This window comes from Papaver somniferum, chromosome 6 (assembly GCF_003573695.1).
Source record: "Papaver somniferum cultivar HN1 chromosome 6, ASM357369v1, whole genome shotgun sequence".
In the NCBI taxonomy this organism is placed as follows: domain Eukaryota; kingdom Viridiplantae; phylum Streptophyta; class Magnoliopsida; order Ranunculales; family Papaveraceae; genus Papaver; species Papaver somniferum.
In genome coordinates this window covers 94,026,908-94,045,961 of record NC_039363.1, presented here as the reverse complement: position 1 = coordinate 94,045,961, position 19,054 = coordinate 94,026,908, and the positions used below count along the sequence as shown (strand labels likewise).

General features: G+C 35.6%; 2 protein-coding genes across 2 annotated transcripts; one reads left to right on the top strand and one right to left on the bottom strand.

Annotated features, from left to right (window-relative positions):
• Positions 1 to 212: 212 nt before the first annotated feature.
• LOC113288453 (RAN GTPase-activating protein 2-like) lies at positions 213 to 3,097 on the top strand. The gene is made up of 3 exons (XM_026537491.1): positions 213 to 369; positions 1,042 to 2,694; positions 2,782 to 3,097. Exon 2 carries the CDS (start codon positions 1,047 to 1,049, stop codon positions 2,676 to 2,678), a length of 1,632 nt encoding a protein of 543 aa, XP_026393276.1. The 5' UTR covers positions 213 to 369; positions 1,042 to 1,046; the 3' UTR covers positions 2,679 to 2,694; positions 2,782 to 3,097.
• Positions 3,098 to 3,368: 271 nt separating this feature from the next.
• Positions 3,369 to 6,927, bottom strand: LOC113288452 (COMPASS-like H3K4 histone methylase component WDR5A). The gene is made up of 3 exons (XM_026537490.1): positions 6,593 to 6,927; positions 5,687 to 6,402; positions 3,369 to 4,012 (listed from the first exon to the last, which is right to left on the bottom strand). Exons 2-3 carry the CDS (start codon positions 6,332 to 6,334, stop codon positions 3,719 to 3,721), a joined length of 942 nt encoding a protein of 313 aa, XP_026393275.1. The 5' UTR covers positions 6,335 to 6,402; positions 6,593 to 6,927; the 3' UTR covers positions 3,369 to 3,718.
• Between the last annotated feature and the right edge of the window lie 12,127 nt (positions 6,928 to 19,054).

The window sequence follows — 19,054 nt, the reverse complement described above, 5'->3', positions numbered from 1 at the left end:
TATGCCCCGCAAATTTTACATATGCTCTAATACAGGGTTCACAAGAAAACGGTTCTTTATTTAGCCAAACTCGTATTGAGGCCCATTTTAGCACTCAGGTCAGGCCTACTTCCCTTTGGGCGCAGACTCGTAGTCAACAGTCCAATTCTTCTGTACCGTATATCAGCGTCACAAGGACGCAAAATCGACGACTAAGATTACATATCTCGATAACTACAATCAGAAAATGTGGAGACTCAAAACCTAAATAAATTTTGGCTCCAAGTTTTTGGGTTTGTCACTTTCCCTGTTCTCCCTCCCTCCACAATCTCTTTCAAAGAGAAGTTTCATTAGATTTCTTCTAAATTTACAAAAATCACAAACAAACGGGTACTCATCTTTCTCTCAGTCTCTTTTTCATTTTCTTTATCGCGTTATTTTTTGGATTTTGTTGGCGATATTATCTCTTAACTTCTAGGGTTTTACTTGTATTCTCAGTTTTTTGTTAGATCTATGATTTCTAGGTTTGGAATCTGTATGTTTTAATGGATCCCTCTATTTTACATTGCAGACAATTAGAATTGGATAGTTGAAGGTTATGGTTTCTATTGATAATGTATAGGGTTTTTGGGGCTAATATTTGTTGTTTAGATGTTTGAGGAAATACCCAAATGATGTTTTTTTGAATGTGAATGACATGTGAGTGTTTGATGTGAAAACATTGATTTAAGCTCTCGTTCAACTTCATTGTCATATTTGGTTTGTTATATTTAGTTTTCTAATTCACTCGTTATAGTTAATTGTTACTTTTAGATATGTTGTATGGATAATGTTTTAGGTGGAAACATGTGGATGTTTGGATGTGTGTATAAGAAGTCTTACGCCCTTTAGGTTTTTGCAATGTGCTGAATGCATATAGTAATTAGCAAACTGTAAAAGCCTTTGTTGCATCTTTTAGGTTACCTGCAGTTTGGTATCAGATGGAGTATGATTAGTTTATTGCTCAGTTACGTTTTTGGTTCTGTCAATCAGTACTGTAAGTTAATGCTCATATCATTGCAGGCACCATGGAGACTGAGACCCAGAACGTTCAGCATCGCTCCTTTTCCATTAAATTGTGGCCACCTAGCCAGAGTACAAGGTTGACGCTGGTGGAACGCATGACCAAGAATTTGTCAACACCGTCTGTTTTCTCTAAGAAATATGGTCTGTTAAACCAAGAGGAGGCTGTGGAGAATTCTAAGCACATAGAAGACTCGGCTTTTGCTTCTGCAAATGAGCATTACGAGAGGGAGCCTGATGGTGATGGAAGCTCAGCAGTTCAACTCTATGCCAAGGAAGCCAGCAAGCTCATGCTGGAAGTTCTTAAAAGAGGTTCCAGAACCCAAAATGGTATAGAAGCTCATGTACCTGAGGGTGTTCCTGCTCCCCGCGAAACGTTTTTTGACATATCTCGAGGTCGCCGTGCTTTTATTGATGCTGAGGAGGCCGAGGATCTGTTAAAGCCATTGTCAAAGCCCGGCAACTCATATACTAAGATATGCTTCAGCAATAGAAGTTTTGGACTTGAGGCCGCTCGTATTGCAGAACCCATCTTAGCATCTATTAAGGGACAGTTAACAGAAGTTGACCTATCAGATTTTATTGCAGGAAGGCCAGAAGATGAAGCCATTGAAGTAATGAATATATTCTCAAAGGCACTGGAAGGCTGTATATTGAGAACTCTGAACCTCTCAGACAATGCCTTGGGGGAGAAGGGTGTTAGGGCCTTTGATGCGCTTTTGAAATCCCAGAGTAATTTGGAAGAGCTTTATTTGATGAACGATGGCATCTCTGAGGAAGCTGCACAGGCAGTATCTGAGCTAATTCCTTCTACAGAGAAGCTCAAGATCCTTCATTTCCATAACAATATGACAGGAGATGAGGGGGCTGTTTATATTGCTAAGGTTGTAGAAGGATCTCCAGCATTGGTGGATTTTCGATGTTCTTCTACTAGGGTAGGTGAGGAAGGAGGTATTGCCCTCGTAGAGGCATTAGGGAAGTGTTCCAATCTGAAAAAGATTGATCTTAGGGACAACATGTTTGGTGTGGAAGCTGGCGTCGCTCTCAGTAAAGCTCTTTCTTCTCATGCTGGCCTTACTGAGATTTACTTGAGTTACTTAAATCTGGAAAACGAAGGAGCTATAGCTCTTGTGGATGCGCTCAAGGAGAACGCTCCGTCCCTTGAAGTCTTGGATATGGCTGGAAACGAGATCACTTTAGAAGCTGCTCCCGCCTTAGCTGCTTGCATAGCAGCAAAAGAGTCGCTTACTAAATTAAACTTGTCAGAGAACGAACTAAAGGACGAAGGCACAATTCTGATTGCCAGGGCACTGGAAAACGGTCACAAGCAGTTGAAGGAAGTCGATCTGAGCACAAATGCCATGAGAAGGGCTGGGGCAAGAGTTTTGGCTCAGGCAGTAGTTAATAAGCCTGAATTTAAATTGCTGACCATCAACGGCAACTACATATCGGATGAAGGCATTGATGAACTGAAGGACATATTTAAGAAATCCCTTGACTTGCTTGGTCCCTTGGATGAGAATGATCCTGAAGGAGAAGATGATGATCAGGGGTCTAACGAGGATGAGGGTGAGGAGGACAACGAGGACGGATTGGGTTCCCAACTAAAGAATCTCGAAGTCAGCAAAGACAATTAGGAGGATAAGATAAAAGGTGTGACTCTGTCTATCTCCTTTCTCTCACACACTCGCACAACATTGTGAACTCAAGGAGTATTAACTCAGTTTGTTTTTGGTGCAGATACTGTTCGGCCTCTTGTTCTGTCCTGGCTGCTGCTACAACAATGAGGATGTTTAGTATTAGTATTTTGCTTAGCTTTCTCTAAACTTGTTTTGCCCAAGCACCACTGTAATCTCTATTTTTGGATGAACTCAGCAAATGTTAATTGCTCGGGCAACTTTTTACGTAGGAAGTTGGTAGTTAGAAAATGTTCCAAATTAAACTTATGCATGATTTCATTTCAGGTATTAGTTCTCGTGCCTGATGTTATCATTCTGTATGAAATTTTCATCTTCGTTTTATACTCATTATTTTGTCGTCTCTTTACGTTTAAAAATGGTAGAAGCCAGAAGCCACTAGATAAGAAGAAAAGGAGCTTGAAGAACATGTTTTGATATGTTTTTATCTCTGACATTTTCACCTCTCTTGAACTGTGTTATAACACCAATGTTAGGAGAATTTTCTGTGTCAAAAAGAGTGCCTGAGGAATTTAAATGAACCGTCTCTTTTCCTTGGAGGGGAAAGAAACGGAGTAATCATAGAAAAGTTTCCAGAGTGGCACAAGGGACTGCATCCAGTTTCCTGGAGGGAAAACAAGAACACGCGCATGAACTGAACTATAAGTTTCATTGTTTATCCAGAAGGATCTGAACACGTTTTAAAGGCATTTCCACCATTATCTTACAACAACAACAGAGACAAAGAATAGATTGCCATTTCATTGTTGCAGACTTACAGTATTGACGATACGCCTTGATGACAACATAACTAATCACCATGAAACTCAAACATACCTATGATATTTTTTTAAAACAATTATCACCATAATGAACAGTGAAACGACTACATGGTAACAGCTGAGAAGGAAAGCACTAAATCCCTTGTTCAACATGCTACCAGCAAAATCTCTAATTCAGCAATGACTATCTCACATATGCAACAAGATGCTAACAGGCAATTAGTCTTTCTCCTGAGCCCAGATCTTCACTGTACCGTCATTCCCAAGTGCACCAGATGCAATCATGTTTTCAGTTGGGTGACAACTAACTGAGATAACAGTGTCCAAGTGACCTTCCAGTTTTTGAACTATTTGTTTGGTTTGAAGGTCCCACAAGTAGATACAGTTATCCTCCGAGCCGCTGACGATGTACTTCCCGTTTGTTATAGAAAATGCAGAAGATATGCAATATTTTGAATTCACATGACCGGTGTATGTTTTCAGAAATTTCCCAGTTGAAAAGTTCCATAGCCTCTACAGAAAAGTACATCATGAATGGCCAAATTAATACTTTAAAAGTCAGTAACCATAATATTATTGTATGTCATGTATAAACTGGGAAAAAGAACAAACGAAATGGATGCATCTAGTCATTCACAAAGATCAATGCTGGCGCCAAAAACATGTGCACAGAGAAGAAGAAAGAAACATCAAAGGGAAGCCAAGTACATAACAACACTTTTCATTTTGACAGATAACGAAGTTATATAAGATGAGATGACCGATGTGCATAGATTTCCCGATAGAGTGTAACTAGTTAACATCTGGCAAGTCTTTTGCATCGAGTCCAAACTAAATCAAACTCACTTTTCAAAATAGCTGTTGGCATTGATCAAGCGAGACATGAATCAATACTGAAAACCTGTGTTGCAACGATACGGATACGGTATGGGATACAAGATACCAATACGCTACTATGATACACCAACTTGAAAAACTAAAATACGGCGATACGGCATACTCAATATTGATCAGTAGTTTAACATAAATATATTATATATAAGATAGAAACTTAACAAAATACATACATGTGTTTGCATGATCAAAATATTATCTGTATGATTAACCTCACTGAAGAGAGAAAAAGTCTGGATAAGAAAGAAGAAAGTCTAGAGCAAGATCAGTGGACAGATTCGGAACTAATATTTTGTCACTATAGTTAAAACTTCTCATAGAATCTAGTAAAATATCTAAATTTTCTAAGATTTAGTCAAAGTTTTCTAACTGAGTTGTATCTTGAAGTATTGGGAGTATTAGTATGCGTATCCGTGTAAATACGTATCGATACGGCTGATTTTTTTTTTAGGCGTATCGTTGTAACACAGCTGAAAACAAAGAGAGAGTCTAATTCTTTTTTCGCCTAAAATCTTGATCCTGATGGAACGACATTCAGTCTCAATTCTTTGTTCGCGATTCTAATGGAACATCATAAATCACATCTTAGCAGATTTAGCAATAGCTAATGGGAAAAGTCAAAGTTTGGCATTAAAGTTGATCCGTTTCTGTTGGTACTAAGATTCTACTGCTATGAGCAACAGTGCTATTGCCTTTTATGTGGTGTTTCGCTATGATCTGAATGTGAAATCTCTTTTTAAGAGTATGATGCATAACATGCCCATGAACCATCTAGATAAGACATACTCTGGTCATAGTTAAGCTCAAGTATTCACCCACATACTCCATTTTGTCTGTAAATTCATACTTTAGGTGTCAAATTTTGCTGGACATTCCCATATATTGACACGACGAAGGAAGGAAATGAAAGAAAAACATAGGCACAATGCCACAACTATTCATCTGCATACTTCATTTTGTCTGAAAATTCATTCTTTAGGTAACAAATTGTGTTACAATTGACACGGCAAAAAAAAAAGGGAATGAACAAAACCACACAGATGAACATAGGCACAAAGACACAGCCATGTATTAGAAACCGAAGGACTTACTCGCATCACCCTTTTGACCGAAATCCTAGATTTTTAAGCCAAAAGCATTTTCAAGGTATCTATGTTCTTCTCATCCTAAAGATCTAATCTAATCAGCGCCAGGCTAATAACTCAATAAAAGACCAAACAGCTCAACATGCAAATTAGCATACTAAATAGAGATAATTCAATTCATAAACCACCAAAGAATTTCAGGACTCACCAGTGTATTATCCAGAGTTCCAGCGAGAACGAACTTCCCATTAGGAGAGAACTTCACATAGGAAACGGGTGGATTCTCATCATCAATAAGAGTCTTCATACAGTGACCTGTTGATGCATCCCATATCCTACACAACCCATCATAACTGCTAGACACAATCAAAGACCCATCTCGATTAAAGTTGACCGCTGTAACAGGATCAGAATGTGCAGGAAGTACTTTTAAACACTTTCCGGTTTTTACATCCCAAACCCTAACTGTCTCATCAAACGAACCAGAAACAATCATATTAGACTGAGGATTAAAATTCACACAGAAAACATAATTCGTATGTCCATGTAAAGTCTTCAAAAGTGAACCAGTTTGAACATCCCATATCCTCACAGTTTTATCATCTGAACCAGTACAAATATAATGAGAATCCGAAGAGAATGCAAAATCAGATATCCCTTGCTCATGTCCCTCAAACTCTCTGATGAGTGAAAAATCTGTTGTGGACCAAAGACGAATAGTCTTGTCTGCAGATGAACTTCCTAATAGTTTCCCATCTTGTGAGAACTTTACACTGGAGATAGCACGTTTATGTCCGCTTAAAGATTGCACAAGTTTGTAGGGTTTCATGGTGGCTTCAGTTGATTCTGAAGCCATTGATGTAGATTTTTGGTGCTCAGAGTAGCTTTCTCTAACGCTCCAGAAACTGAATGTATGTTTGATACCTGCAAATTGCTCAAAATTAGTCACACAATTCACAACAAAATTACTTAACAATATAAAAATCTGAACCCATTGAAATTAACACCCAAAAATACATGAAAAAGGATGAAATCTGAGCAAACATTGTGTTCAATTTAGGGTTTAAGAACTCCCTATTTGAAGTAAAGAAAGGGTTAGGGTTTAAGAACTTACCTCAGATTTAGATGAGGAGAATACTTGGACGGAGTGGAAATGATGGTAGATTGAGATGCGGTAGGGGCGTGCAGGAATGAATGATCTGAACTCTCCTCTTCTAGGACGCAAGAAGAGATTTGGAGTGGGGTTTTGCAGTTAAACGGCACGAATAGTCGCTCTGAGGAAAACTGAAGGTCGACAAAAAGGACAGATTCTAGAAGAGGAGGTTGCTTTGTATAAATTCCAAAAATAATTATGAATTTGTTTTCGAGTTTTAAACCCAATAATTATTTCGGAATTTAAGGATTAGACAAACTGGAGTATAAGTGTAAATTCTCCCACGGACACACCATGTTTGAGGCCCGTCTGGTTTCTGCTTTGAGACAAAAATGTATTTTCCTTCGGGAAAAACTTAATCAGTGCATTTTCCATCTACTCCAGTTTATAATCAAATGTTAAACTAAATTAGTTTTTCTTAATACTTTCCTAATAGACATATTAGTATCAAAATATCAAATGTCGTCCAAATAATAAAATAGATATATCCGATAGTCACTCATCTCCATATATATTGTTTTTTAGGATTATTATGTCATTATTTTTATGCACATTCTTAATATCATGCTTTTATGCATATTTTGGATTTAACGATATGGTTATATTGACATAATCATGACATGGTTTTGTCATTTTTTCTACAAAACCCAAGCGACAATGTATTTGAAGCTAAATTTTTGGTGACATGTTCCTCTTATGTAGCTCTACATTCCTACCGTAAGTGAGAGCATTCCGAGGCGTATAAAACTACCATCTACCATTTTGAATATCAACCGTTGAAGATAAACGATTGAAATTAAAATTTGTGGATGATGAAGTTTTATATATCGGAATACTCTCATTTTTTGGCAGGAATGTTTAGCTATAGAAGTGGAACATGTCATCGAAAAACTAACTTCAAACTCGTTGTCGCTTGGGTTTTGTAGAAAAATAGCCAAACCATACCATGGTTATGTCATAACCATGTCATTGGATCCCACCCCTTTTTAATATTATTGTTTTTTAGGTGTATTGGTTTTTATGTTGCACACTTTACTATCGGAAGAACCTTTTAAATCTCTCTTGAATTATTGAGAATTTGAGGGCCAATTTAGATGCATAATAACCTTTTAAACCTTGATGGTTCTAACTACTACAACAAGGTGAACAATTTTACATGTTTTGTTGTTCATGCATCTAAATTTGAAGGTTTTAAGACAATGTTAAAACTTCCCACCTTGTGAAATGGAGTTTAGTGTGTGCAACAAAGACTAGAGGAGGTTGGGGAATTCTAAATCTCAAGAAGATGAACCAAGCTCTGTTTGCCAAATGGTACTGGAGGTGGAGTGTTGAAAGGACACAGTTATGGCATAGAATTATTGAAGAAAATCATGGACCACAACACTCAATCTTGACACTAAAGAAAGTTGCATCTGCGCACGGGGTATCCTGCTGAGAACTGTTATGGATAATGGGTACACTAATCATGGCTAATGTAACCATCTCCATACATTCAGGTGCGCATGTCTCCTTTTGGCATGACAAATGGATAGGTAACTCAATGTTATCAGATGAGTTTACTTTTGTTAAGTAAGTTAGATAGACTCTCGACGGAGAGTATTGCACAATATGTAATTGAAGATGGTTCATGGCAGTTCGATTTCAGACGTGTTCTTTTCAATTTAGAAACTAATCAGCTTGCATCTCTTCTATCAATCATTGGCACGAACCCTCCAACACTTGACTCTTTACCAGACACGAGAAGGTGGATGTTAACTTCTACGGGTACATTTCCGGTCAAATATTTATATGAATACATGACTGTTACAGATGGAGTGGATGGCTTTCCGTGATCTTTTATTTGGTAACCAGGAGTCCCACCAAAGATAAATTTCTTGGTTTGGTGTGTTGTCCATGGCAAGCTCAATACACTTGATATGCTGCAGCGTAAAGGTATGGATGTTTACAGTTCATGTGTGTTATGTTGGGATAGTCCAAAGTCTCAAGATCACCTTTAAGTGCATTGTAAGATTGCTAGGAAATTGTGGTATGATTTCACACCTGAAAATAATTGGGCATGGATTTTTTGAGATACAATATTAGCTTTAGCACATATTCGGCCAAACAATCATCTAACACAATCAGGAAAAGTTGATTGGGGTCTTATTCCTGCCGCAATAATTTGTATAATCTGGAGGGAAAGAAATTGCAGAAAATTTGAAGACTTACAAGACTGATACAGAGCTTTGTGATAATGCAAAATCTCTAGTGCTCACTTGGGCTTCGGCTGTAGGAAATAGAGTTCACATGAACTTCTCACAAACTGTGTGTACTTGGGAGTTTGTTTTTTCTTGAGTTGTAGTATCTGTTTTGGTAGTTTTCATATACTTCTGGTAAATTTCCTTGTGAATTCTTCTTCTTCTTAATATAATTCATCTCTTCTTATATATAAAAAAAAATGTTAGAGCATAGCTCGGTTGAACCCACCAAGCGTTGGTATGTCAAGTTTGGTTGTCATATTTTAGTGAATCAAAACTCATTTAAGAAGTCGCTTGATTGTGTACTAAAGTCAACTTCGTATCGGTTATCTTCAAAGTATTAGGATATGAGACATTATAAGTATTGCGAAGACTTGAAGAAGTGAAGAAGCAAGAAGCTACAACGACTACATCATCCTTCCACTTGAGGTTAGTGATATTTGACTTGAACTGTTTCATTCCCTAGCGTTTCTTTCAATTCGTGCATATTGAAAACCAAATTGTGAAGCATGAACACTCTAGATAGACATTGTATTAAGAAATAAAATACGAGGTTTATTTCTTAACCATTAAACTTTGTAGATAAGATATCGACATAATCGTTTATATGATATTGTAATTATGTATGGGTATGAGGTGAGGATTTCATCCTAGGAAACAATGTTTTTACATGTGTTTTAAGAAAGTAAGTTCATAAACTTGTTTATGAATCTAAAAGGAAATCGCAAGGCGTTATTGGGATTGTTATTCAGTGCATATCTTGTGAACAACCAATATGTGTGATTTAGTATAACCGCTCACGAGTTGGTTGTGTTCTTGGTAAAACTATTCACAAAGGCCTGACTTATGTATTGGTATGAATTTTATTAGTGAAACCGATCTTAAGTAATCACCTGAGATGGTATGATCGAGTTTGTGATTTGTTTGACCGAATCTGGGTAAAGGGGAACCGACCCTATGAAGAGGTGCAACACATCACAAAGGGGAATCAATCCTTGTATGAGGTGCAGCATGTTTGTAGTAGAAAGGGGAACCGATCCTATGGACATGTGCAACACATATAAGTTAGATACCATATATATGTGGGGAAACGATCCTAGTACCTAGTCAACCGAATTTTGGAAAGCTAGTGTGACTATGCACATTACTCACATGGAGGTAGAACCGAAACTTGTTTTGGTAGAACCGTTAAACCTATGATTTTTGATTGAGTGTTTCTTAATCAATAGCATAGTTCTTGAAAGTCATATGAACCAATTCTAAACTTGTTTGTAAGTGTGGAAAATCGGTTTCAAGGTTGTAAGTATGAAAGAGGACTTACAAAGTAAGGATGTCGGCATACTTTGAACGTACAGTAATGTTTACCTTTTAATTGTTCAAAGTTATTCCTTAATAGCTAAAGGAAAAAAACCCCAGGATCGAAATATAAATAAGTTAAGAATCTTTAATTTAATGTTGTTAATTTTATTTTAGGAAAATGAGAATAAGTAATGTGCATTTACTAGTTGAGATTTTCCAAAGAGATTTTCGGTCATTATTTTGGACAGAGCATTTCCAAGAATTATGGAAACCGAATTTGGAATATATTGAATATCTTTGAAAATATTTTCGGTTTTGGAAATTCCTTGGTGTCCAAACTTCTTTGTCTATAAATACTTGAAGTATGCATTTCTAGCAAACGAATCCCTCGTGACAGCAAACTTCCTCGGTTGTGTTGTTACTGGTGAAGCCGCCTATTCGGAGAGGAGAGTAACATAATTAGGAGAAATCTCTTACGGCCGCTCAGTTTAAAGTCTTCTTTGGGATTGAGAAGCTCTACGAGTACCGTTGATGGGAAACTAGATAATTGCGGTTTATCTTGTGTTTTCGATTGATTTATTTGACTAACGGTGGTTGAACTTTGATTGAACTTAGTTTGTTTATGCTTGAGAATCTTCTATTCTGATATAAGATTCACTCAAACTAAATCGAAGTTTCGATAGGGATCTTTAGACTGTTGTTAGTTCTAAAGACGATCTTGTGATAATCCATTGTTAACAGACTCTGTTCTGTGCGTGATTGATCACAAGAGATTCAAGTTGTTGTGTGGGGTGTTTATTGAAGATCTAAGAAGATTTGAAGACAAAGAAGATATTGAATATTTTTGATTTGGGGTTCATAATTTTTGGTGTGCACAATACTTGTTTCGGTATAAGAGGATCCAACTATAATCGGTTTGTCCTTGTGGTAGATTGGATTGATTAGTTGTGTATATCGGCATCAATACAATTCTTTATGATTAAAAGTATTGATTGCAAAATCTTAACATAATTACTTCGGTAGTTGAACATAAGATAAATCTAAGAACCTGATGAAGGAGTTTATTTGAGATAAACGCAAGAGCATTTGTCGAACTCACGTCACTTGGTTGAAGAGAGTTGATACCAAACAGATTTGTCATTCCTTTACTGTTTGGAATACGAACCAAAGGAATTGTTCCAAGTACATGACTTATTCATAAGTTGGAGGCGTGGTAATACAGACGGAACTAGGTGAACTATAGGTTTAGTTGCTTGGTTACAACTATACGAAGTTAGGTTTAATTTTTTGTAGCGGCTAAATCCTGAGAGTACTCAATTCTGGACAAGGTCCCGGGGTTTTAATTTATTTGCGTTTTCCTCGTTAACAAAATATTGTTGTGTCATTTACTTTATATTTCCGCATAATAATTGTTTTATTATAATTAAAGTAAATCACACAAACGTTAATTCCTATTCACTTGATAAGAAATCCTATTGTGTTTGGTTAAGTCCGAACCTTTTTATCAAGTAAACATACTTCGTTGTTGTATTGTCTCGACCTCGTATCCATAGACAATCACACGAAGTGTAAACCGATTAGTTGTATTGTCTCGACTCAGTCCATACACAATCACTTTCGGGGAAAGGAATTATAGGTAGGAAAAGTTTCATCTTGAGGTATATTTGGGTACCCTCGCCTTTTTAATTGGTATAAGAGCAGGCAAACACGAAAAAATCTAACAATCTGTTTTTGGTGCGATCCAACCTATAAGAAATTGAATGTATGTCTGACTCAGTTAACGTTATGCAAGAGTTTGAATACTCAAAAGTTGAAGATGTTACTACTTCGTTGACTCATGATCCAGGAGTTGCGAAAACATTTGTGTCCATCTCTGATGGAAAGGAAGATGCTGATAAAGAGTTGGTAAAACTCCTAAAGCCTATAAAATCTCTGTCTTCTAAAGTGGTGTTATTAAAGACAGAGATAAATCTTCTTAAATAGGAGATCAGAGATAAAGACATTACACTGAATTGTCTGGCCAAAGAGAATATGGATCTCACTGTCAAACTAGAAGCTCTTGGTAAATCTCTTACTGTTAAAGAGACATATCCTATGACTCTGACTAATGATGTTGTTGTGATTTCTTATGATGCCAAGGAAACTATAAGTCCTTGCTCGACTTTTACAGACTGTGATAAAATCGGTTTAGTCACATCTGAAACATATCAAGATGATGGTAGTCTGCCTAACTACATCAAGTCAGAAGAGGATGAAAAACCAGCTTCTAAATCTACTGATGATCAAACGAAATCTTTAACAAAGGAAACTTTGAACCAATTCCGTGAAAGTGATCTTAAGGAATACAATTTTCAGTCACTTGACAGGAAACTTATACTTCTTCAACATACGGTGACAAAAATATTGAAGGAAGTTTCTTTTCTTAAAAAACTGAAAGACCATTCCTCAGTAGAAAGACAGGTCATACCACTACCCGATAAGATCAAATCAAAAGAATTAGAGGAAAGAGTTGGTAATTGCTTCTGGAAAAAAGATTCCTCCTCATCCTTATCGAAACAATCCTTGTTTTGATGAAGAACGATTCCAGAAGAAAGGGAAAGAGAGAATCTCTGCCAAAAGAAACAATCAGGAGTTTCCGATAATTGTTTCGGATAATCACACTGATGTGGATCATAAGGAAGTCCTTAGAATGAGAAAATCTTATGAAAATCTCATTGAAAGAATTAAAAGAGATTTATTTATCTCTGAAAATTCTCACGTCAGTACAGTTTCTCGACATGATCATATCTCTAGAGTTAGAAAAGATCATCGTCTTGGGAGAAAATATTTTGGGAAGAAATTCCCTAAAAGAAACATGAACTATGTTTCTGATATTCACTGTAAGCTAGAAAAAATTTTACTCCGATACAACCTAGTTGTATCAAAATTGTGCATTCTCATCCTCTTTCGTGCACTTATTCACGGATGGGAAAGGTACAATAAATCTGGAGCACATTCGTTTGTGTAGTTGTTTATCAGATTATTGTGAAACTTTATGGGTAGTTGCAAATCCATAGTTGTGTAAAGATGTTCATGTTTATCATAATCTTCCAAAATTAGGTTATATTTGGAATTTTTGGATTTTAATAAACCTTCCAACTTGGGAAGTTCAGACAAAGGAAACGAAATATATTGTTTAATATTTCGGTTTCCACTGATATCTTTCGGTCCGGAAGTTGTCTCTTTTTAAAGGGAAATTATCTCTTGTATGTATTCTGATACCTTGATAAATATTATATATATGTATATATAAGCAATCATGCCTCCAATAACTCACAGTATCTCAAAGGCTAATAAGGAGGAAGCTCAAAAGGTTAAAGATTGTTAAGGAATCAATACAGAGAGGAAGAAGAAAATCATATCACGTATCATGTCTGATTACGATTCTGATAGTTCAGTTGGATCACAAGATGAGTCATGTTTGTTGTCTTACAACAAACAAGATACAACCAAAGCCAAGTGGATTCGTTCTGATAATATGTCTCAATATATCCAAGGTTTTGAAGAACTAGAAACCAATATTGTTATGACTGTTCGACATCAAGATTGGGTAAAAGAAAAGATTGAAGGAACAAGAGGAGTTCTTACTGAAATAAAGGTTCTAATTGAAGAGCTAGAGAAACATGAAGTGGTTGCTGACAAGTCTCTTGAGACATGCTTCAAAAGTTTGAACACTGAAGAAACCTCAGTGAACAATAAGAGCACCACTAGATATTAAGTTATTTGTTGTAATACTTAATCAAGAGAAATAGACATCATTTTTGATTTTTTTCAATAATTGTATTAGGTCTATTATGAATAAAATTATTTGATTTATAATTTTTCTTGTGATAGTTTTAGATTTACATACCCTGTGTTTGAATGCTTTATTATTGCTATGGATGTTTATGGGATGTTTGATTTCGGTTTTATTACCTTGATATTCGATCTCATAATGTTGTTAACCCTTATGGTTTGGGTGACTTTTTGATTTAGCAAGATTAAGTTCTAGCCCATGTTAGTAGGCTTTATCAAAGGATCATGAGGGGTTCTGGTAGAAACAATATGTGAAAAAGTCACAATACGTTGAATCGGTTTTGGTTTAGCATGAAAGCATATGTGTTTCGACGGTTTTCAACTTTTGCTTGCAATTGTTAAAACCGATTTTCAACATTTCTCTGGTAAAGGTTGGTTGTTGTTATTCTTTTGTTTTGCATAAGGATGACAACATAATGATATTTCAATATCAATTCTTCCTGGAAGAAGATGCAAACATATTGGAAAAGTGGATGAGAAATTTAAGGTAACAATCTTGTTAGTTAATTATTTTCCTGTTTAAGAAAAACCTGATTTTATTTCATATATATTTTGCTTTTCTTAACAAAATTTTGATACAATTGATGTTTTATTCCATGACGCATGTATGGATGTGTGTGTGATTCAATTGGTTCCAGTTAAGAAAAACTATTGTTATCTTGCTTTATTGTGTGATATCAATTATTTAGGCTTACAAAATTTCGGTGCAATTGCGGTGTTTTAATGCTTATGTTGATTCAATTGCTCCCGGTTGAGGTGAATAATTATGCAAGTTTGTTTATTTTGGTTTGTATGAATTATTTATGGCTTAACAAAGAAAATGTTTACGGGATGAGTTTTTTAGTCCAATTCGACTCCGGATAAGAGAAACTAAGTTTATCTTAGTTAGACTTATCAAAGTGGAGGTTTCGGTTATTCAAGTCTAATCGAATGCCTTAACAATAAATGCTAGTTAATTAACCTAGTACTTGTCTTGTTTAAAATTGAAAGGTCTAAGTTATATGGATAATTAGAACCTGATGAGAAAAATAGAGTTATACTTATTTTGGTCTTATCGAATGAAGCGATTGTATTTGTACAATCGGTTTAGCAAAGGGACTAAGGTGCTTAGTTGTTTATTTGGTTTGCTAAAATAAATTGGGAAAATTGCTTCGGGAAATTGTTTCCTTGATAACATATCAAAACAAATTACTTTGTAGTTCCGGTTTTGATATTGGTTATCAAAAAAGGTGTGTGGAACCCTCGTGCTTAACTCTATAGGTTTGCAAGTCTATTTTGAGATTTGTAAGATTCTTTTCGTGTTGTCCTTTATTTTTTCGTTTCTTTATTATTTTGTGATAAAAAGTGGGAGAAATATATGAAGTAAACAAGTGATACTGGTATTGATTTTATGTTGATTGGTATCACTAAGGAAAAAAAAATTGTGCTTAAACGTTATCTAACGAAATAGTGAAAGCATAGACTAAGGGGGAGTAGCATATCATATTAATTGGTATAACAAAGACGTGCGGATTGATGAAATCTACCCATCTCACCTTTAGAGGGAATATTAGCTTTGTTATTATAATGTCAACAACGACATTTATGGATTGAATGAATGCAGGTTATTGTGTTGTTGAATTCGAGAATCAAGCGTATGTGTAATGAATTCTTGTAATTTGTTTATCCATATGATTGTAAGAGTTTTGTCACCAAAATTGACAAAGGGGAATATTGTTAGATCATAGCTCGGTTAAACCCACCAATCATTGGTATGTCAAGTTTGGTTGTCATATTTTAGTGAATCAAAACTCATTTAAGAAGTCGCTTGATTATATACTAGAGTCAACTTCGTATAGGTTAGCTTGAAAAGTATTAGGATATGAGACATTACAAGTATTAAGAAGACTTGAAGAAGTGAAGAAGCAAGGAGCTACAACGACCAAATCATCCTTCCACTTGAGGTTGGTGATGTTTGACTTGAACTGTTTCATTCCCTAACGTATCTTTCAAGTCGTGCATATTGAAAACCAAACTGCGAAGCATGAAAACTCTAGATAGACATAGTATTAAGGAATACAATACTAGGTTTATTGCTTAACCATTAAACTTTGTAGATAAGACATCGACATAATCTTTTAAATGATATTGTGATTATGTATGGGTATGAGGTGAGGATTTCATCGTAGGAAACAATGTTTTTACATGTGTTTTAAGGAAGTAAGTTGATAAACTTGTTTATGAATCGAAAAGGAAATCGCCAGGAGTCATTGGGATTGTTATTCATTGCATATCTTGTGAACATCCAATATGTGTGATTTAGTATAACCGCTCACGACTTGGTTTTGTTCTTGGTAAAACTATTCACAAAGGACTGACTTATGTATTGGTATGACTTTTATTAGTGAAACGATCTTAAGTAATCACCTGAGATGGTATGATCGAGTTTGTGATTTTTTTGACCGAATCTGGGTAAAGGGGAACCGATTCTATGAAGAGCTGCAACACATCACAAAGGGGAATCAATCCTTGTATGAGGTGCAACAAGTTTGTAGCAGAAAGGGGAACCGACCCTATGGACATGTGAAACACATATAAGTTAGATACCATATATATGTGGGGAACCGATCCTAGTACCTAGTCAACCGAATTTTGGAAAGCTAGTGTGACTATGCACAGTACTCACATGGAGGTAGAACCGAAACTTGTTTTGGTAGAACCGTTAAACCCATAATCTGTGATTGAGTGTTTCTTAATCAATCGCATAATTCTTGAAAGTCAGATGAACCAATTCTAAACTTGTTTGGAAGTGTGGAAAATCAGTTTCAAGGTTGTAAGTATGAAAGAGGACTTACAAAGTTAGCTTTTAATTGTCGGCATACTTTGAACACGTACAATAATGTTTACCTTTTAATCGTTCAAAGTTATTCTTTAATAGATAAAGGAAGAAAATCCCAGGATCAAAATATTAATAAGTTAAGAATCTTTTATTTAAGGTTGTTAATTTTATATTAGGAAAATGAGAATTAGTAATGTACATTTACTAGTTGAGATTTTCCAAAGAGATTTTCGGTCATTATTTTGGACAGAGCATTTCCAGAAATTAAGGAAACCGAATTTGGAATATATTGAATATCTTTGAGAATTTTTTTGGTTTTGGAAATTCCTTGGTGTCCGAACTTCCTTGTCTATAAATACTTGAAATTTGTATCTCTATCAAACGAATCCTTCGTGACAGCAAACTTCCTCTGTTGTGTTGTTACTGGTGTAGCCGCCTATTCGGAGAGGAGAGTAACCTAATTAGGAGAAATCTCTTACGGACGCTCAGTTTAAAGTCTTCTTTGGGATTGACAAGCTCTGCGAGTACCTTTGGTGGGAAACTAGATAATTGCAGTTTATCTTGTGTTTTTGATTGATCTGATTGACTAACGGTGGTTGAACTTTGATTGCACCTAGTTTGTTTATGCTTGATAATCTTCTCTTCTGACATAATATTCACTCAAACTAGATCGAAGTTTAGATAGGGATCTTTAGATTGTTGTTAGTTCTAAAGACGATCTTGTGATAATCCATTGTTAACAGACTCCGTTATGTGCGTGATTGATCACAAAAGATTCAAGTTGTTGTGTGCAGGTGTTTATTGAAGATATAAGAAGATTTGAAGACAAAGAAGATATTGAAGATTTCTGATTTTGGGTTCATAATCTTTGGTGTGTACAATACTTGTTTCGGTATAAGAGGATGCAACTATAATCGGTTTATCCTTGTGGTAGATTGGATTGATTAATTGTGTAGATCGGCATCAATAGAATTCTTTGTGATTAAAAGTATTGGTTGCAAAATCTTAACAATTACTTCGGTAGTTGAACATAATATAGATCTAAGAACCTGACGAAGGAGTTTATTTGAGATAAAAAGAAGTACCCTTGTCGAACTCACATCACTTGGTTGAAGAGAGTTGATACCAAACATATTTGTTGTTCCTTTACTGTTTGGAATACGAACCAAAGGAATTGTTCCAAGTACGTGACTTATTCATAAGTTGGAGGCCTGGTAATACAAACGGAACTAGCTGAACTATAGTTTTAGTTGATTGGTCTCAACTATACGAAGTTAGGTTTAATTTTGTGTAGCGGCTTAATCCTGAGAGTATTCAATTCTGGACAAGGTCCCGGAGTTTTTCTGCATTTGCGGTTTCCTCATTAAAAAAATCTTGTTGTGTCATTTACTTTATATTTCCGCATTATAATTGTTTTATTATAATTAAAGTAATTCACACAAACGTTAATTCTTATTCACTTGATAAGCAATCCTATTGTGTTTGGTTAAGTCCGAACCTTTTTATCAAGTAAACATATTTCGTTGTTGTATTTTCTCGATATCGTATCCATAGACGATCACACAAAGTGCGAACCGATTAGTTGTATTGTCTCGACTCAGTCCAAAAACAATCACTTTCGAAGAAAGGACTTATAGGCAGAAAAAGTTTTAGCTTGAGGTATATTTGGGTACCCTCGCCTTTTCAAAAAGATTTGAACACCGGGTACATCATAGGGGAAAAGTTCAAAATGGTGTTAGCTCCAACCTCTAAGCTTAGAACTCCTGATAGGGGTGTACATGGCCGGTTCAGTTTGGTTTTTTCTCAAACCAGAACCGAAATCGTTACTCCCGCTTTTCAATTTTCAAAAAAAAAAAACCGTGCCATTAGATAACGATTTCCGTTTTTAGTTTTACCCCTGGGTTCCAGTTTTTCCATTCGCTTCGGTTTTACACATGTAACTGACAGTTAAAAATAACACAAAATAAAAATATAGTTACACAAAAAATTACACCTCAAATTTTACATTGAAATTAAATATTACACAAAAAATTACACTTCAAATTTTACATTGAAATTAAATATATACATTTATGTTTAAATCTAATTTAAGGTAGATCTAATGGTTGATATTTATTACATCAAAACTAATCGGTTTTACCATGGGTGTTCGGTTTGGTTTTTATATCAAACCAAAACCGAAACCATTACTCTCGGTTTTTATCTTTTTAAACCAAAACCAACCATTAGTACATG

Coding starts and splice junctions, on each gene's coding strand:
- LOC113288453 (XM_026537491.1), top strand. CDS start 1,047: ATGGAGACTGAGACCCAGAACGTTCAGCATCGCTCCTTTTCCATTAAA.
- LOC113288452 (XM_026537490.1), bottom strand. CDS start 6,334: ATGGCTTCAGAATCAACTGAAGCCACCATGAAACCCTACAAACTTGTG. Junction 4,013..5,686: donor GAACTCTGGATAATACACTG/GTGAGTCCTGAA, acceptor ACTTTTCTGTAG/AGGCTATGGAACTTTTCAAC.